Source organism: Betta splendens, chromosome 3 (genome assembly GCF_900634795.4).
Source record: "Betta splendens chromosome 3, fBetSpl5.4, whole genome shotgun sequence".
NCBI lineage: Eukaryota > Metazoa > Chordata > Actinopteri > Anabantiformes > Osphronemidae > Betta > Betta splendens.
Window position 1 is genome coordinate 12,563,654 of NC_040883.2, and position 20,897 is coordinate 12,584,550.

The window sequence follows — 20,897 nt, forward strand, 5'->3', positions numbered from 1 at the left end:
AGCCTGTCCGGCCGGGCGCGTGCGCGCGTATTTACGCATGTCGGTGCGTTCTGCGTGGCTTCAGACAAACAAGAACGCCTGGTACCGGGCGCGACGGGCGGGTCCGGCTTCACGCGCGCAGAGCCGGGTGGGCGGTGGTTCTGACGCGGCGGGCGTCTCCGGAGCGAGCGCGTGTGCACTCGGTCACGCGCGCGCAATAAATGGACGGGCGGCTTTGAAGGCGGACACACGCGCAAGTCCGACTTCCGGAAACGCTGGGCGAGAGATGCGAGCGGTGCAGCTGGGGGAGGGTGGGTGAGAGGGGGGGGGGGGCAGCGGATCGATCCTCCAACACCCGCGGGTTGATGCTTCTGCTTGTTTATTACGCCGTTTTACTGTCCACACAGTCTGACGCACGTGCATGCATTCAGTGGGAAGGTGAGGGGAGGTCCAGACAGGAAGCGGTGCAGGAGCCTCTGCTCCTACATTAAAACACAAAGCTTCCTCTGAATGTGTGTTCAGGTGCCTCTGTTTGTGAAGCTGTGTTTACTGTCATGGGTTTGTGATGAGGGATGTGATCACATGCTGCTTCATCTGAGCACATGCTTCAACGCGTGCGAGCGGGAGCGTCATGGGCGCCGTCCGAACGACAGACTCGTGGAGTCTAAATATACACGGCGTGTTCCCATCTCGCCCGGCTTTTAAGGCGCTCCGGCGGAGCGTGCGATGATGCACGACCGGTACCGGGCCGCGATCGGACTCGCTCAGTCACAAGCCTGAAGGCCAAGAATGACAGAGACGGAGTGTGTGTGTTTAGAAGTCAGCGGTAGCTGGACCTGTGTGACCTTCAGCTTACAGCATGAGACCCCCCTCTGATCGTGTGTCTCCCCCTCTCTCTCTCTCTCTCTCTCTCTCCCTCGCTCTCTCCTCCAGCTGAGTCGTGCGGCGGCGTGGTCCAAGGCCTGAACGGCACCATCGAGTCGCCCGGTTTCCCTCACGGCTATCCCAACTACGCCAACTGCACGTGGCTGATAATCACCGGGGAGAGGAACCGCATCCAGCTGACCTTTGTCACGCTGGCTCTGGAGGAAGACTTTGATATTGTGTCAGTTTACGATGGACAACCGTCGCCTGGAAACCTAAAAATGAGGTCAGAAGCGCCGCTCCGTCGCCAACCTGCTCGTCTGTTGCTCCTCTCTCTCCCCTTCGCTCTCACGCCGCCGCTTTTCTCCAGAATCGACGCTCGGACAAAAGCACATTTCGACTTCTGGGCCTTGAATATCCTTTTCTCTCTCAGTAACAGTAAATGACACACTTATTATGAAGTCAAAGGAAAGTGTCAGCTTTAATTTCACTCGATTTTTTTTGTTAGATCGAGTGAATTGTGGATAAAGGACACGTTTCAGAGCACGGTCCGGCTTTCACAGCTACAAAGGTACTTCAACAAAATGTATTTTAATTTAACCGAACTGACGCTGACATGTAATAGAATAAAAACCTTAAAATGAGCGGTTCGGGTCAACAGGTACCGCTGTTCTTTTAAAAGTTACTGACACAAACGTGGTTCAGAATAATACAATGTACACTTAGAATATTTTTAATATAGTGAGAATATCAACAGCTTTTCTGTTTCATGCGCCTCCTGCTGCTTTGCTGACTAGAACAAATCTAAAGATAAAAGAGGGGAAAATTGTCACTTGTCACTTTATTCATTCTTTTACAAAGCGTCAGTTAAATTCCCCATAATGCTCTATTTACTCAAGAAGAATGAATTGGATCCTACTGGAAATGACTGAAGTCATAGGATGCGTTATCTTTATGTGGCTAAAATGAACTACAGTAGCTTTAACTGTCTTTGCCGTGAGCTTGTCGAGGGAAGCCGATCCTTTTGGGTTTGTTGATAACGTATTGGACCAGTGAGCCGACGGCTTCTACCTATAAAAGCACTGCAGAACAATAGAGGATATACAATAATACACATATCAAACAGGCCCAGAGCAAATGAAATGAAACCCCTGAAAAACACTTTCCTGCGAAGGATGCAAATTTAATTGTTGCATAAAACATTAAGTCGTATATGGAGCAATGGCAGAACCGAAATTGGTTTCTATAATACAGTGTATGTAATATCAGCGGAGCATTTCATACTCGCTTCTTCCCCTCAGATGCTATCGAGGTTCTTAAGGAAGGTGCTTCTATAAATCTGAGGCAATATCACATTAAAAACGTCGATGAATACCATAAAAAGATGTAAAGATGTTACTCGAAATGTGAAAAGACCTTTTTTCTGTCGCATTTAACTTTTTAAACTCTACTTTGCAAACTCCACAAATCAGCCTCTGCATTGATGCACTTTGCAAAAAGTCGTTTATTATGATGATGCGGTGAAGAGACAAATCACTTGAAAAGCTTTTTGTTTTTGGGTAAAGACGTCACCGCATGAGACATCCAGTACGTCAAACAGTTGTAGAAGGTTAAACATATTGTCGCACAACCTGCAATTTGAAATATACTGATATTTAGTGAAGGTAAGTGTGGTGCAGAAGCATCCGATGGGTCATTTATATCTTTATTACAGCAGCAGATCATGATGGATCTGCCACTGATGAACCGACTACATTCCGACCGGTGAATTGTGGGGCTGTGATATTGTTGCAGAAAGGGCAGAGCAGCTCCGGCGGAGCTGGCAAACTGTGGGAAGCTTATTCATAGTACGCTGCTGGTGTGTGGGAGGGAGGATCTGGGAATGCACCAAGTAGTGCTAGAGGTTGGTGGTGCAGTTATGGATAATACCGGGTCTTTCCTGGAAAATAGAGCTGTTTCACTGTTTGTGTGTCTGCGCGTGAACAGAACAGTTTCTGACCCTCGGTAAGTGTTGAGGGTTTGCGGGGAGGCGTAGCCACTGCAGAGGTTTTTGTGTATGAATATGTTTTAGAAAAATCATTCACACATTTTCCAAAGCGTTTCAAAATAATGGCTCGGAGTTAAAGCTCAGATGAATCCGATCACCGATGCTCAGACGTGGTTACACACCCCTGCTGTCCGGTGTTGTGTGGCGTCTCGGACCCCCTGAGCGTGTGCTTCTGCTGGGACACAACCAGCCTGTGAACCAGCAGCTCAGAGGCCGAGCTCGCATCACCTGCTGCCGACTGCTCGCTCGCTGATGTGAAATAGCCCCGGGGTCCTTCGGCAGCCGCAGCATCGGAGCGGCTGCCCCGATCTGCAACGGCTCCATCAGACGGGGAGAGTAGAGGAGCGGCGCGTCTCCAGAGCGTCTGGCCCTGCTGTAAATGCAGCGAACCCCATCCCGGCGCGGTTTGAATCAAGCGCGTGAGCTGCTCCTGTCTGCAGCGCCGCTCCTCTGCTGATGCTGATGCTAACGCTAACGAACGGCGTGGACGTCCGTGAAGGCAGAGACCGCCGCTCGGCCGTCCGCCGCGGCCTCCAGGTCTCCCTGAATGCGTCACACCTGGCAACCCTTCCGGCGAGGCCTCCTCCCGCTCCGGCCGAGCTAATGAAAAACGCCCCCGTCAGGACTCTGATTCCAATTACGCCGGCGCTGCCTGCTCCCCGTCTGACGTCCGAGGGCGAGGGCGGTGGGATCCCGGTTAAAGCCCTAAAGCCCTTTCCTGCTCCCAGCCTGTGGCTGAATGGTGGAGGACCTGCTGATATGAACCCATCAGGCAGCCCACACTGGCGGCGGGATGAAGCCAAGAGGCGCTGACTGCTCTCTCTTTGTTCACAAAGAGGAGCGCGGACGAGGCGTGATGTATCTCCCTGCCACAGCCGCCCCTCCATCCGCCCTCGGACCTCGTGTGGGGAGAATGCAGCAGTCTCACATATAGGGCTGACCCAGCATCTGTGACCCTTTCTCGCCGGCCCCAGCTGCGCCTCAGAGGCGGTAACTCTGCTCCGTCCCACTCGCTCTGATGACTGATGTCAACAAGGAGGGATTATTTATGTCTGCAACAGAAAAGCGTCTTTAATGCACAAACCACTGACCTGTACTATTTACCACAGGCTCAGGCTGATTCCCTGACGTGCAGGCAAACCTGGAGGAGATGCTGAGAGGAGGTTTGAGAAGTTCCCGTCCTCCTCAGACTGTGAACATGGACCCTGCGTCCTGTGGAAACCGCAATCAAAGCGCACGCACGCTAATTGGCAGCTCCACTTCGCCTGCACGTGTTGAAGCGCGCGAACGCTCGGTTGCCCACGGTGACCGGCGCTCCTCCCGTCGGTCGGGGCCGCGATGATTAAACGCTCGGACAGTTTATCATATTAGTGCACAACGTTTCCCGTCTTTTAGTTGATGCTGTGATGAAAGTTGTTGGCAGATGTTGGTGTTAATTAATATTTGCTCCATCATTTTTCCCTCTCTCTGGTGGAGTGGAGGTTAAGTACCACATTTCATTTCCGAACACCTTTGTAAATGAGGTTCCAGTTTGTGTTGGAGTTATTTTAGAGCGGTGCTGATAGATTCATTTTTAAAGTTGTTCTTTTGGCCGGAGGGATTTTCGAAGATTTTTGGCTGATTTACATCAATGAGGGTGACAAAATACCAGACGCATCTGCGGATGAAGCCGGTTTAATACTGTAGAACGAAAGGGAAGTTATCGCATTAGATTGTGGCAAAGTTAAACACTGAGTTTTAAAAAAAAGAACAAACAACTTCTGGTCACTTCCTGTGGAGAGTTAATTATCGGGTCACAGTTTAAAAACGGCTCGGACTCTTTGATGCAGTCTGTCTTTGTCTGAAGATGAGACCAGACGGCCTTCTGCCGGACGCCGTCACGCTCGGTGCTTCTCAGAACCAGTCGGAGCTGTTATGGGTCGGGTCAGAGGGCGCGGCAGTGTAAACCACCGGCGTTCTTACTGTCGCGCACCCTCGGGCTCCGTCAGCGCCTCTCCGTCAGCGGTTCCTGCTCCGCGGCACACGAGCCGCTCGCTGGGCCGCTTCGTCGGGCCGGGCTCGGTCCTGCAGCTCCCAGAGTCCGGCGACACCCTCCTGATCCCTGCAGGAGCGTCTCACTCTGGATGCGGCCCACGCTCCCGCTAATGAATGAGTTCCTCAGTTGATCACAAACGCGTTGGCATCACATTTAAGACACATTTATTCACAGATCCACAGACAAAGCTTTTAGTCGGTAACTCTTAATTAATCTCATTCCTTTGTCAGCATAGGCTGGTTTGTACTGTGCCTGTGCCACTGGTTTCACATTAGACGACTATTACACTGCTCCAGTTTTATCAGTGTCTGAGCTCGATCTGTTTGAAAGTCACAAGGTTCACATTGACACAGAGCGAATGACCGAAAAACGGGCAAATCCGTCACTGTGATGAAAACACGAGGCTGTTGGCAACCAGAGGTAACAAATGAACCCCAAAGAGGCTTAAAGGACTCAGATCACTGAAACGACTAGTCAATAAGGAAATGACGCATGGTTACATCAACCGGTGACTCTAAGCCACAATGGAAAACTTAATCCAATCCTTTAATACTTCACTACTTCATTTATCTTCCCAACCTAGTTAGAGAAGGACCTCGACCTGTCGTGAGAACCTGAAAACTTCTGTGTGTGTGGAATTTGTTTTAATTATGGATCTTTGGCCCTTCAAGCTTATGTCAGGAAATCCTCCGCTGCCCTCTTCACTTCCTAGCATCACAGAGCTGCTCCTGGTCTCAAGGCAACCGGTGATTACAGAATGCACAAATAAAATGGGATTATTGGATTAGAGGATTTGTAGATACAGAAGATGGAATTTGCAGTTGCCTTTGTGGTAATCTGAGAAAGAGCATAAGGTGAACTGTGGCAATACAGCTGTGGAGAAAACAGCTGGAAGTCTCAAATTGGCGCAAGTCGTAGGTGTCAATATTTGTATTGTGCCATGTTAAAAATGTGGCTGTGACCTCGGTTTGATCTGCTGGATTCACCCAGCTCCTCCTGGATACACCTGCAGTTACTGATATGTCGTTATTAGAATAACAACTATATACAGTAAGTTATGCTTAAGAAACTGTGTGTCTGCAGCCAAATACTTGATATACTTGATACTAAAACTGGGCTCTGCAGCGTCTGTGCACATGACAGAGGGGCAGGTAAATGGTGCGCAGGTTATCAGCGAGGCTCTGAGTCCTGCTTGTAAAGGGAGCCAGGAGAGAGTGAAGAAGCACAGGGTGAGGTTCATGCTGGTGTGTTGAGACGGAGAGCGTTTGCTTCGTTGGTCACTAACTTTGAACTTCCTGGATCATTTGTTCTGCCGTCAAACACGTTCTCTCGCTCTCCTAGTTCCGTTGTGTCTCCTCCGCTGCTCCTCTCTGTGCCTTTGCAGCATCTCTCGCATTCTTTCCTCCTCAGCTCAGTGTCGCTCCTTCACATTTTATGGATTTGTCAAGCATCTAATGGTTTATTAATGTGCTGCAGGTTGAAAGCGACAGAGGGAGTGTGTGTGTGTGTGTGTGTGTGTGTGTGTGTGTGTGTGTGTGTGTGTGTGTGTGTGTGTGTGTGTGTGTGTGTGTGTGTGTGTGTGTGTGTGTGTGTGTGTTGGGGGGGTGTCAAAGGACTCCCAGGATGCACCAGGAAGAGATTTACACTCATACATGCAGAAGTGTTCATTTATCATTTAAAAAGGACACAAAGGGAAACCTAAGAGGACCAGAATGAGGCGGCTTCGATAGCGCATAAATAATACACCCAGCAATCAGGTGTACAGTAGTAAGTGCCTCTAAGCCAACTGTACATGCGCTGCCGTGATGTAAGCACCTGCAAATCCCAGCATCCAGGTCCTTGTAGCTCTGAGGCAGCGCCAACCACGGAACCAGCACCTTCCTCTAAATCCTAATCTAGTCATTTGTGTTCACGCTGGTGAATGGGCTCTGGCTATTTCTAGAGACACAGGTCCTGAATGAACGCTACAGCAGTGGAATGAGAACACAGCCGCCGTACTGTACTTCAGGTGAGGGCAGTGGAATACACTTAATGGATTACACAAAGTGTGCTTAGCGGGAACAGGCAGTGAAAACACACGCGCACACACACGTACACCCACACAAACTCCGACTGCCCCCACTGCAGAGTGAAAAAACACAGTTTTCTGAGAAAAATAGGCCAACACTAGATAACCAGGCAATGGAACTAATCCAGGACAACCGCTAGGGAGGAAAGGAGAGAAGTGGAGAGGGAAGGAGCGAGTGGGGGAGGGATGGAGGTAGGCATGTTCAGGGAAGGAGAGACAGAAGCGCAGAGAAAGGGAGAACACACACACACACACACACACACTGAGGGACGGTGTTAAAGCTAGTAGAACTAAGTCCCTGTGCGGTTGGTAGTTCTGTGCGTCTGTCTGTGTCTTATTGTATTCTTGATAATTCTCTAAGCTGCTTCCACTTGTCACCAGCACATCACAAAGTTCGGTGCAGTTTCCACACGGCGATAGCAGTCGGTCGGCGACGGAAGCGGCAGCATCCCCCCCCCCCCCCCCCCCCCCCCTTCGTGCCCCCGTCGGCTGGGTTGCTGGTTTGCCGGCCCGCAGCGTCCAGCTTCCCTCTGTGGGCCTCCTGCTCCTTTTGGAGGACGGCAGCTGCGACCGGCACGACGTCGCAGCGCGTGCAAACAGTTCCAGCCTGCTCTGTGCAGGGAGACAGTCAGAGGAGCCACAGATGCTTCCCACCAATAGAAACCACCCGCCGCACCAGTTCAGGCTAAACATGGCGCTGTGTTGCTTCTCACCTTGTAGCGTTGACTCAACCATCCTCCTTCAGTGGAGAGAGAAAAAAGTGGCAGCAACTGCATTTCCTGTCAAAACATGACCTCTAATTGATTAGGAATCAATTAAATTAACTGTTGGGTTTGTTTCTGCTCTGCCGTGTTGAATAATTCCAGACTCTAACGTGGGACTTGCATCCTCCTTTATTCGCCAGAGTTGAATAAATCAAAGCCAAAACAAAGCTGGCTGTGGACTTAACGACATTTCAGTTGTCTCAGTAGGATTCACTGAGCCACGCTTCCAAAGCAGCACAGCGCGCGAGTGAAGGAGGAGCCGCGGCCGACGCTGCGTTCAGCTGTTGCACAGGACTGTAGGACAGATGAGAACATTTAGATGTGCAGGCCTCCCGCCTCAACAAACACCTGTTACTGCTGCGACGCGGCGGGGGGCGAGGCGATACACAAGGAGAGACGAGGCAGTGGAACGAGGAGGGAGGACGGAGAGGAGCGGAGATGGAGGAGAGCCAGGAGGAGGGGGAGAGGGGGGAGAGGGGAGGGGGGAGCCAGTGGCCAGGTCTCCAGCAGGACTCCCCTTCAGTCACACACACACACGCACACATACACACACACACACGCACGCACGCACATACACACACGCAGGCACACACACACGCACACACACACGCACGCACACACACACGCACACACACACGCACACACACACACGCACACACACACACAGTGTAACACTGCACACAACCTGAACTGCAGTCGCATTCGTTCAGACGTGTGCAGTAAATGTTTAATTTAGCGTGAAGCCAGATTAGACCATGTCACAGAAGTTTCACTTCAGCGAAACATCTGACTCACTGCTTTAGTTTGTTTACGCCGCGGTGACACGTCGAAGCAAAGCGCCGAGGAAAGAGGGGAGAGAAAAAAGAAAAGCGGGTGAAGAATACAGTGACAAGGAAAGAAAGTTGGGAGTACGAAGGAATAAAACTCCAGGGGTTCCCGAAACAGATCTCACCCCAAACAAAAGACGCACAACAACAAAAGCATCAACAAAAATCAACATGACAATTCAAAGCGCGGCGCTGCTGGATGAGGCAGTTTAAATGACATATGTACTCATGAATAGTTCACCACGAGCATCGGCCACCCGCGGTGATGTCGTAGCCGCCCGTTTGAAACCCCAGTGATGATGCGCTGCTATTTATGGCGCTAGCGCCACCAGAACGGGCCGCGCATCGACAGCAGGGACGCGCCTGCCACAGGAATGTGCTAGCGCTACGTCGCTAGGTGTTAGCGTTTTGGCTCAACAGCATGTTAGCTTAGGAGATAAAAGCGGGAAAGTCCTCGCTAACGGCTAATCTGCTTCACAACATGATTCAGGAGCTCCAGTTTTCACGTTTACCAGAGGAAAACACACTTTCTTTTTTTCCATGGTTGCGGTTGCGCCCGTGTTTGTGTGGCAACGGCTAGATCTTGTTAGCGGCCACCCAGAGCTGCAGTGTTTGATCTGAGCGGCGGGAAAGAGCACAACAAAAACAAAGAGCCGGCCTTCGCGCGGCGCCTCTGCCGGGTCCGTGGAGTTTCCTGTTCTGCGCCGGTTCTGCCGGGCTCCTAATTGGCTGGAAGGTGCAGCTCGACACTGACGGCTGGCGTTTCCCAGCAAAGGTGAGACCCCTGGAAACGCGTGACGGGAGCCAGAGGCGCATGAAACATGGAGCAGAACCTGCTGCTGCAGACCCGTCCACCGGTACCGGAGCAAACGGCCACGCGGGACCGTGATGGATCGCGTTCCACGCACGCCGTTCCCGCTCGGCGTCGGTGGTAAATATCAAATATACGTGAAATGTGACATGCGACTGTAAAGCAACAGCCATTTCCAGCTCTGTCTTATTTAGCTCCGACCCTTAGGCGCAAGCGCTTGATTTATACTTTGCATTTCAAAACATCATACATCACGAGACGTAATGTGCCCGGGCGTTGAGGCGCCGGGCCTGTGGCGCCGCTCCACGCCGGCTGCCTGACTAACCGCCTGGCTGACTGGCTGGCTGTCATTTTTAGAAACATCGGAACTGGCGTTTATCCAGAAAATCACCTGTTGTTTCTGCGCCTTGGGGGTGTTTGCTGAGCGCTAATGCGCCGCGCGCGCTTCCTGAAAATACAGATTAAGAATCATTTGTTTCAGACACGTCGTATCAAGGTGGAAAGGCTGGCTGGTGCAACGCCAGGGTTTGAAAAGCCTCCAAACGAAGCTTCCTTCTCGCACAGACACATCAAAGTGCAGCGAGGAGAGGCCTTTGATAAAGCAAACGATGCTCGTCTGCCGCCTGGTTTTGATTCTCATACCAGCGAATAACAGGGCTCGTTCTCATGACTCATATTTAAGAAACTTTTAGCTAAATGTGACGTCTTTTAAGCGTGGCTGAATTTGAAATCTTTAATCTTCACTTAGGACTTCTTTCGCCGTTTATTCACTTCACATGTTGCGTAGTCGACGCGCTGCTTGTGTTTGCAGATATTGATGGAAAACACAGGCCGAGTGAAATCCGAGGGCACGAAGAGCATCCGTCTCTCAGATTTCTCTCCGTTGCCTGACTCGCCTGTTAACCTCTCCTCTGACTCCACGTATCGCTGTCTGCTGCCTCCCCACTGCGGGTTCGCCAACTAAAAACACTGCTTTATTTTCATTTTTTCTCGTGGATGAGTCCTCATCGCTGTTTTTCCAGCCTCTCGCTCGCTTCTCTCCATTCCGACATCGTTTCCTGCCTCCCACTGTGATTGTTTTCTTACAGCTTTTACCCTTATTGGAAACTTTTTGGTTCTTTCTTGCTTTTTTTGTTTTTTATCTTTCATAGCGTGAGAGGCTTCCTCTGTTGCTCTGACAGCTCTTTGTTTCGGTCCTGCTGGGGCTCGGATGTGAGAATGTACACATTTAATGGAGAAATGGCCGATGAAGGTGCTTCACCTCTGCCAGTGGGGGACCGATGCCTTTCAAAAATACATCGGCCGGCTTTGTTGGCTGCAGTACATCACCACCCGTGCGTCTGTTGATCCGGAGGTTCCAGGTTGTTGTGCTCACATACTGATGCTACTGTTAAACAATGCTACTAATGTAGCCTAATGTACAGTAGATAGAACAAATGAATACACCATCCAACCCAGTGTCTCTTTATATCTACACAAAACCACAAAAGGAATCCACTTGAGATACGAACGTGTCGAGAGAAAATGGAGAAAGTGCACAATACTTACCCTTCAGATGACTTTATCTTGACTTCTGTGACTTATGCTTAGTAATCTCACCGGTGGACGTTCCTTCAAACTGCTCAGAGACTTGAAAAGGCTCCTTGAGTGTGAGTGTCTTTGGGTAAGTTCCCCTATCAGCCAATGAGTCAGCACACTTTGCATATTTGAGCCCTGTGGCCGTTCACGGCGAACCACCTTGGATGCTTCTTCTTTTTTTTTCCTACAGACGACTAAAGACGAGCTGTGATTGACAGCTGACAGACTGGCGTCAAAACGATTTGTCACACGACGCCACAGCGAGAATCGGGTCCCGCTCATGCTTTTCATCTTTTTCTGATTCAAAAGAAAATCCTTCTCTCAGTCCTCTCTCTGCCTCTATTACCCTGTTAGCACAAAATTCATATCACGAAACTGACTTTGGAGTTTGGAGAACGAATGTTTATGTTTCAATCCGATTTAAATTTCAAAGAAATTTTGGGCTGGTCTCTCTGGAAAAGGGAGGAAGGGCGGAAATGGGGAGAGGAAGAGGAGAATGAAGCTCCTGTGTTTGGGGGGATTCTCCCTGTGGTGTGTTAAACACAGAGTAGCGGTTCAAGGTTTAAAAATGGAAAGATAATGTCACATAAATGCACACGCGGTAGAAAATGGCCAAAAAATCGAAACGTCTTATGGAAAAAAGTGATTTTCTCACCTTTGAATTTGGAAACGCTGCCTTGATATTGTGTTGGTTATTGTCAGCTGACGGTCGGCGTGACGGAGGGCAGGTACAGAGGAGACTGTCAGAGAGTAATGGGAAGAGAATGTAAGACGAGATTAGCGAAGGCTCAGTGTGGAGCTGAAGGGCCCTGCAGGGAGGCTCAGCGACACCTCCACCGCCTCATCAGCGCTTTAATTGTCAGACGTGTCACGGCGATAAATCAATACACGCAACCACCAATGAAAGCAGTGCTTCTTAACTGAAGGTAAAATGTTTGGCAAAAACAACTTTGTTCTGTTCCCCCGATTCTGAGAACAACTGTGAAACCTCCATCGCAGCTTGGACCGGATCAGCCGTTTGGAGGTGAACCCGTTACTCACCGTCATGAGCAACAAACCCTTCAAATCACTCCACCGCTCTCACGAGGCCTGAGGAACGCGTATGAATATTCAGCTTCCTGTCCCGGATCGAGGTCGCCGTCGTCAGAGTGGTGTCTCCAGCAGGTGCGACCCAGAGGCACCACCAGACAAGCAGAACGGAGGTTGTTGGACCGTTTGATCCAGCAGCTCCACTGACACCCATCAAATGGCTCCTGCAGATTCACACAAAAGCGAAGGGGAATGGTTTTTCGTCCATCAGCCGTACATGTTAGACACTCTGTGCGTAGGATCTGCCTGAGTCACTCTTAAGGTCTGAACGTCTGAATCACCGTCACACTGACTAATGTTGAGTTGCTCAGCTGCTCCGAGCGAAACCCGTTTGTCATTGCCGCTATTGACACAGCCTGAGAAACACTCACCACGACAGCCTTTTGTTTTTAGCACGGGTGTATTTAGAATATCACAAAGAGGCAAAGCGAGCACTGACGGCGTGGTTCATCCTAAGCTCGAGGCGCTTCACAATCGAAGGTTTAACACCGTACGGAAACACGCGGGAGCTCCGAGGCGATGGGGGGGGGGAAGACGGCTGGGAGAGAGGGGAGGCAAAGTTACCACACAATGGGGTGGTGGGAGGAGGGAGGGAAGACGGAGACAATGGGCAGAACGCACGCAGAGGCTTTTAAGGCGGCGCCAGTTAAAACGGCGAACGGGACCCTCCGCGCGGGGGCTTTAGAGCCAGAGACGCAAACGAACGGAGGGGTCCACGTCTCCCAGGCTCAGAAAACACGGGAACCCAGCCCGTCTACCTTATCTCCCGCGGCTGGAAGGCACAGTGAGGGATTACGGCTGCAACAGAGGGGTGGCAATCAATCAAACAGGGATGAGGAAGGGTGCGAAGGAGGGAGGGAGGATTCTGTCATGCCCCTTGCGTTTCATACACCAAAGAACGAGATCAGCACAAAACCCGCGTGTCCAATTTCGCCCTTAATTTGTCTGGTTGCGCGTTCGTCCGCGTGTCCTGCTCTCGCGTCCGTCGCAACCACTGGCGCTGATGTGCAGACACATTAACACAGCTTTTATTCCGGCCGCCTTATGTAAGCAGGAAGGCAACAATTACATAATGGCCCAAACAGGCTGCAATTAGGAGCTGTGTCTGGGCTATCGTCGGGCGCTGGGTTTTTGGTCTCTAATTAAATCATTTCATTTTAATATCCTGAAGCTGCAGGAGAGGTCAGACGTGGAGGCTGCGTGTGGACAGTCATTAGCTGCTTTGACCGTCATTAGCTCCTGCACACTGTAGATGACCAGTGGCTTCAATCCCAACTGGTCCCTCGGAGGTCGGCGTTTCCTGTGACCCGTAACCTAACGGCACCGGGTTCCTTTGGACCCAGCTCCTCTATCACAGGTCAATCTTGGATTTGATCAGCTGAGCGAGTCTCATTCCAGACCAGGGCCGGTTTCCTGCCAGCCTCTCGCGTTCCCGTGGCTTGTACCGGTTTGTATCTACACGGTTTCGTGTCTGTGTTTACCTTCCGCTGATGTTTGGCTTCGGTGGAAGGCGAGGGCCCTGACATCACTGACGCCGGTTGTCATCTGGGATCTTCCGGGCCGTTCAGTGTCATCACTCTCCCTGTCAACTCTCCTCTTCTTCTGTCCCCATCTGCTGTTTCGGTCACATCTAAGCTTTCTGCTGCTCTCTCGTAGATTAATTCTGTTTTGTGCAGCTCCCTTCACTTGCTCTGACGTCTCCTTGAACTTCCTATTAGTTGCTCCAGTCAAACAGCTGCCAAATGCCAGCGTGGTACCTGATACCAACTCCAGACCTTTTATCTGTTAAGTAATGAGAGATGCTCTAATGTCTTGTCAGGCAGTTCTCCAAATACCTTTGAGCGTGTGAAGATGGAGGTACACAGTTTAGTGGAGCCTCTTAAAGTGGTCAACTCTTTAATCTGACTCTAGTAGATCATACGTAGCATCAGTGCAGCTTTCAGCCCAACAGGAAGCTGTTGCTTCTGTTGAAGTCACATGACGAGCACTGTTTTTTTCATGATCTCCCTAAAAACAAACAAAAGCGGGAAGAAAAGGAACTCATGAAATGAAGAGCGATAAGTCATCCTGGGAAGATCAAACCTCAGCCGCTCAACACGTGCCGCAGTTCAAGGGAAGCGTTTAACTCTGACAAATCCCAATTAGACTCTGTTAGAGCCACTTAAGGTTGATGCTCATTTAAGTTTACATGGTCTCGTTCCAGCTGAGTGCGACGCCGCAGCGTTGGGTGTTTATGAGTGTAGCTGCGTTTAGCTGCGTGTGACGCGTCTGCATATGCATGTATGCATTAGGGGGAGTGTGAAGGTGCCCTTCCTGCAGGCCTGTGGGTGGATGTGACTGAAGAAGCTTTTAATGTTCCCACCTTGTCAGGAATCCTTGGCTTAGTGCTCTGACACACACACACACACACACACACACACACACACACACACACACACACACACACACACACACACAGGCATGTAGAGGACACATGCCACGGGCTTCTAAACAAAACCTGACAGAGAGAGGAGGGCGGGGGCACAGAGAGGAAGTGGTGGAGGAGTGAAGGGGGTCTCCTAATTCCTCGCTTCCTCTCTCTAATCCACCTCCTCTCTCCCTTTCTCCCCATCTCTCCCTCACTGTCTCTCAGAAGCATAGAGAATCAGTTTTAATGGTTTGTCAAATAATGCTTTACTCTCCCCCACAGTGGATCGGCGGTGCTGCATGTGTGTGTGTGTGTGCGCGTGTGTGTGTGTGCCGGGCCGTGCATGCCGTCCATGTGTGTGTTTTATAGGGAAGCTTGCCCTACTTTAGCCCAGTGGCTTTCTCTGTTGATATTGCCCATAGCGCCGGATTATACGCCTTTCAATGTGGTCACACACACTCACACACACACACACACACACACACACACACACACACACACACACACACACACACTGAGAAAACAATGCCGACACGCACACTGGGGGACAGCAGATGTATGTGCATAGGTAGTGTCGGACCACACGAGCGTAGACGAGGTGTGTGATAGGTTTAAGCCGCCGCCTGCAGACGTGTGTACGTGTGTGTCATGGTTTATATGATGAGGTAATGCAGCTTTTATAGTCATTTCATAAACTGCACAGTGTAACTATTTTATTTTAATAAATAAGGTTGAGCCCAGGACTATTTGTGACCAAATCTCTGTGGCTAAAGTTGATTAAACAGTGTGCGTGTGGAGCTGTGTGATGGATACAGCGATATATCTCAAGTAGAGCAGCTGCGCGTGTTTTATGTGCGCTGTTTGTGTCTTTGTGTGTAACAGTAATGGCTGTTCACCTGCGAGCGCTTTGATTGATGGCTCCTCTTAGTCGGACCGTGCCATAAAATGAGATGGAGGTGCAGAAACAAACCAGTGGAAGGATGAGTGGAAAGGGGGGAGCGCTGATGAAAGAGCGCGCTGCCTCGTCTGAGGCTGTCGGTTCGATGCGTGTTTTAAACATTATCAGATGACGAAATGCTGCCAGGCCTGAACGTCAGTGTCGTCGACCAGCCGTTAAAGTGACTGACAGATTCTAGACGTCAGTCCGGTGCTGATGTTGAAGGAGCTCAATACCTAAAGCATCCCACTATTAATGCTAATTAGCATAATTATCTTCAGTCATCACTGCTAAAACACAATCTACAAACTGGTGACACACTCAGCAGTTTTTGTGAACAGTCACGGGACATTAATTTCCATAATCCCAATTATTTAGTCTTTCCATCTTTTCCCCCCAATTTGATTAGCAGATTTGCTAAGAGCCCCCGTGTTTGGCCCACATCCACAACTCACATTCACAGCGTTTAGCTGTTTTTGTTTGTGTTCCAAGTGTCCCACATTACTGATGGCACCGAGCCCGTGTCAAACTTGGGGCCAGTTTTCCTTTTAATTTCCTACCGCTGCCTTCTCTTTGTGTAAGTTGTGGTGTTTTAGCCTCCGTACTGTAAATGCTGAGACGGAGCGAGATCACACCAAACGGGGCCCGGCAGCTGCTGCAGCTGCGCAGACTCGGCTGCAGTCGCTCCGCCCGCAGACGATTACCTGAAATCTCATTTGGCCGGGGCTTGGACCGCCGCCACGGACCCCGGTACCTGTGCGTCGCCCGGCGGGTCGAGGACGGACCCGCTCTCAGCAGCTTCTGTGGCGGCTGAGTGTGGAACGGAGCCGCTGGGTCCGGGGCCCGCTGAGTAAACGGCCTCCTCTCCGTGAGGAGCCAATCAGTGCTTTTAACACACGGGGCCCATCACCAGCTCATGGCTCCAACCTGGCATTCCCATGCAATAAAACATCAGCTTGTGAGGGCGCGCTTATAGCAATCAGCGACCTGTGTTAGTGCAGGACTTGGTTAGAAAAACACTAGTCTACGACCCAGTGAGATCTGGCTCATCTCCAGCTGCCTACTCGCAGCATTCTGCCGCCCGGCTCCTGCTCCTTACCATAGCTCAAACAAATTGGTCCCTCTGGGATTTTGTGGAGCTTTTTTGTACCTATTGTGACCTAAAATTATAGTGACTTTCTCAAAAATTGCGAAGCAATTTACATTTTTAATGCAGGCTATTCTTGCAATATAATTTTAATAATTGGTGCAAATTGCAAGTCAGGGAGAAAACGACACTAAGGCGGCTTTTATTTCATTCAATGGGAAAGTGATTTGTACCCAAACGGTAACCGCGTACACGGGCAGGAGACACATGTACTTCCTGTGGTAATTATCATAGCGCGCATCACAAAGCGCCTATAAATACATAAAAGCGTCTTCATTTGAATTTCCTGACACCGGACTTAAGCGCAGCGACGGCGCCACACAACGCCAAATGAAATGCTGATTCTGGAAGCGTTGTTTAAAATGAACGTGCGCGGTTTGATGTAAAATAGCCACATTTTTCGCTGGATGTCATTTGAAGCTTGCGATGAATGAAGGTGTGATGGTGCAGGTTAAACGAGAAACAAAGTCCCGTACTGTCCCCGTTCGCATCCCGCCAACTGGAAGTCATGTCTGAATAAAGCTCGTTATGTTCGGCTTCATTGCTGTTAAAATTGTAGTTTTGATGTTTTGAGAAAAAAACTGACAAATACTTAAATGCTGTTTACATACGTACAGTATTATAATCTAATGTAAAGTGGAAGCAGCAAACTTACACAAATGTTCATTTCACGTCCTTTTGCGCAGACCTCCACAGGCAGACAGGTTGACACGCTGTGTGTGTGTGTGTGTGTGTGTGTGTGTGTGTGTGTGTGTGTGTGTGTGTGTGTGTGTGTGTGTGTGTGTGTGTGTGTGTGTGTGTGTGTGTGTGTGCGGGGGGGCTTACCTGCTTTAACTATGAGGCTTGGTCACAGCAGGGTGATGCTTGAGGATAACAGAGAACCAGTGGGGTTCCTGCGCTCTTATTGTAGACATCAAATGCCACCTGCTGCCAAAGTGCCCTTCAGCATGGCACTCAACTCCGCACAACAGTGCAGCGGCGCTTCTACGCAGGTACGTGTGATTCTGTGTGAACCCCCCCACCCCCGCATCCTAGTGGGTAACATCCGCTCCCAGAGGCACAGGATCGGAGCCCCCTCCTCAGAATTAGACCTTCTATATTTGTCTGTGTTGGGTAAAAGCTGCGCTCAAGCTTCTCGGCTCCTTCTCTCTCCTCTGATTATTTAAAAAATATAGAATAAAACATATCAGTAATGATTTTAAAGCTGAGTCCTTAGGAGAGCTGCTTTAAAACGCTTGCTCAGGGCTACGCTGACTCTATATTCACACACTGTCAAATACTTCCACAGCCTGAGGTCTACAGTTGAGCCAGATAACAAATATCTATGAATTAAAAATTATTTAGCGTCTTTAATTTCCTACTGTGACTGTAAGTGATGAGACAGTAAGAGTTGGACCACGTTGTTTTATATTTTAATTATTAGGGATTAAAGTTTAAAGGACAGTGATTGCACTCAGTCTTAACTGGTGCAAATGGAGATTTTTTAGTCGGTAAAGTCAGTTCACACCTTCACACTAAAACCCAAACTTTGTTGCTCCAGATCAGTCAGAACTCAGGCTCCGTCAAAGGGAGCGGACGATGGATCAGCGTTTAAATGTCCATCCAGTTCAGTGAGATGTTCACTTAGAGGCTGTGGAACCCTCACTGCGCCAGCGATGAATGAGGCCAGCAGTGCCCAGACGGCTGCATGTTTAAGTGCGTCACATCCAGGTCCGACTGGCAGAGATGTGTTGTGGTGCCGAATGGCTTAGAAAAGCCCTGCGCTGCATTGAAGGTTGTACGTGTTGGGTTTCATCCGCCGTATCCATAGTGCTCCCACACTCTCGCCCCCCGTGACTCTTCAATCATGCATGTAGCACTGATGGCATGTACTTAAGCCATCAGTGCTCGACTCGCTCCCCAGTGCTTCCTTGTGGTGCGCTAAAAGTTCCCAGCCTCCGCTCCAAACACCAGCGCCGTGCTCACATGTGCTCTGTTCCACGTGAGCCGCTGACTCTCTGCTCGGACCGAGGCCCAAAGCTGAAGTTATTGGAATTATCGGCTCGGCAGACCTGATTGGACCGGAACCAGACCGCGAAAGGTCATCGGGCTGTGATCTGCAGCGCGTCCAGACAGCGAACAGGAGGACGTTGAACCGGACGGATTTACATAAGTGGGTGTCTGCTGGATTTGTAAGATGAGGAGCGAGATAAGGCGAAATGTCAGCGTGTGCGACAACAAGTGGACAAATGCAGGTTCTGTCAATCTCGTTGTAATGAGAGTGTAACCGGCGCATGTAAAGGGCATCATGTGGAGCACGTTGACCTATACAGTGAGCGCATCGTGTTCCCAGCCTGTCACCCGTCAGAGCGGTGACGAGGGTGGAAGTGAACCTATCCGTTGGGAATAGAAAACTCAGAGTTTGTCATTGGACTCAGAGCGTCCGACGGTCGTCTCCTTGGTGCTAGAATGGATTTCTACCTCCAGCGTCACCAATTCTACTTTTTGTGGCTGTAAAGGCAGGACATTTCTGCAGCACCGGGGCCCCCAACCATCCAATCTGAGCCCTAATCCCACCAACATAAAAGCCTGTCCACATGTGACACGTTAACAGTCTGACGGACGGGCAGCTCGGCGTGACAGCGGCCGTTAAATAGGCAGATCCAGATGGACGGCCGAGCGGCCGGTCGCCTGACAGCCGGGCGGCTGTCGGATTACATAAGCCGGATGACTGGTCGGACAGTTGACCGACTGGATAAACGCCTGCGTGCTTTAAAGCCAGCCCACTTATTTTTGTATAAATGTCAAACAGCCGTGGGATCAGCGTGCGGGGCCGCTGAACGGGGATCCAGACCAACGCGGCCCCGTTAGCGCGGCGGCAGCATAACGACCCCCTTGGCTTGCCGTAGCATCGGACGAGCGCCGCACGCGGGGCACGCGTTTTTAGCGCGCGTCTCCTGGTCGGTCCCACCGTTCGGACACAGAGGATTTAACTGGTGTTTGGGTGTAAACAAGACCAAAGCCCTTTTATTTTCCGCAGGCCTCGTCATCGCGCGTTAACCTTGGCCCACAGCAGGAAAGTTAAAGATGACGAGCAAAGCTCGCCTTCAATTATTACCCAAAACCCCATTTCACGTTACTCACATTCTATTTGTGGTCAAATATTCATGTGATAATGCAGCCGCTGTCCCCCGCGGACCAAGGTGATTTATTACGAGGCTGCGAACGGGCGATTGTGTTTCCGGGTGAAACGTGTCTGAGGCGTCCGCGGCGTCACGTCACTGCTTAGAACGCCGTGTGTGTGTGTGTGTGTGTGTGTGTGTGTGTGTGTGTGTGTGTGTGTGTGTGTGTGTGTGTGTGTGTGTGTGTGTGTGTGCGGTCCCCCCTCTGTCCTTTCTCCGTGTCCTCGGACGCCTCTCACTGTCTGTTTGCCACTTTTCCTGCGTTCCCTGTCATTTGTTTCATGCGTCCCTCGTGTCCTCGCTTTGAGGCCACAACACTGAAACTATTCCCCCTTTGTTTTCGCAGCGCTCCGTGACGCTCTGTAGTTAAAGAGCTCCATTTCTGCCTTTCTTCCCTTTTCTCTGGCCTTTTTTTCCAGCCTGCCCTTTTCCACTTTCTCGCTTTCATTCTCTTCCTGTTTAAAGTCCAGCTGAGCCGACCTCTCTGTTGAGCTAGTTGACCTTTGAAATGATGAAAAATTGAGTTGAGTATGAAATGACTGCCAATAATACAGAACCCTGGCTCCTTGTTGTCCCTGCTTTGATTGCATTCTGACTAGAACCCTGGTTTAATGACTGTAGCTGATTTGTAACATCAAGGACTGCTTAACTCGGAATTGGACTTTGCTCGATATGTCAGAACCATGGTAGTAGATGCAGTAACACTGAGCTGCTGAACCTAAATACTACACTGGGTTACTTTTACTTAGCTTTGTTTGTGCTCGTCGAGGGAATCACCGTGGCGACAGCAACTGAAGGCAGCCCGTCCTCCTCCATCACGCTCGCCTCCGTCTGCTGGATGATGCTGTATTGTTCCCATCCCGGGATTAATGTGCGCTCTCGTTATTTGGCTCCCGATTCTCCCTGAGGTTTTCCTCCCAGTTCAAATTACCCGTAATAACTCCAAGAGAGGCATCTGCAGACATCTAGATGAGACGGCGAATCACCTCGACTGGGAGCTCCTCAAACTGAAAGGAAACAAAGGAGAGGAGCGGTGCCCAGCGGAGCGTGTCCCAGTGACGGGTCACGGGCAGAACCGGGTCCGTGACCCGTCACTGCTCCGTCCTGTAGCTCTTCCCTGCACTCACAGCGCACACGGGCAGGGACAGGCCCGTGTCAGATATTCGCCTTGAATAGCTGCACT

General features: G+C 50.5%; 1 protein-coding gene across 4 annotated transcripts in view; it reads left to right on the forward strand.

Moving 5' to 3' along the window:
- The first annotated feature begins 278 nt into the window (after positions 1-278).
- Positions 279-20,897, forward strand: part of LOC114852296 (CUB and sushi domain-containing protein 1-like) — a 202,180-nt gene continuing 181,561 nt past the window's right edge. For all 4 annotated transcript variants that reach the window (XM_055507498.1, XM_055507499.1, XM_029144613.3 and 1 more), the window contains exons 1-2: positions 279-417; positions 913-1,129. In XM_055507498.1, coding sequence (XP_055363473.1) covers positions 345-417; positions 913-1,129 — 290 coding nt within the window. In that variant the 5' untranslated portion in view covers positions 279-344. The remainder of the gene's footprint in view (positions 418-912; positions 1,130-20,897) is intronic.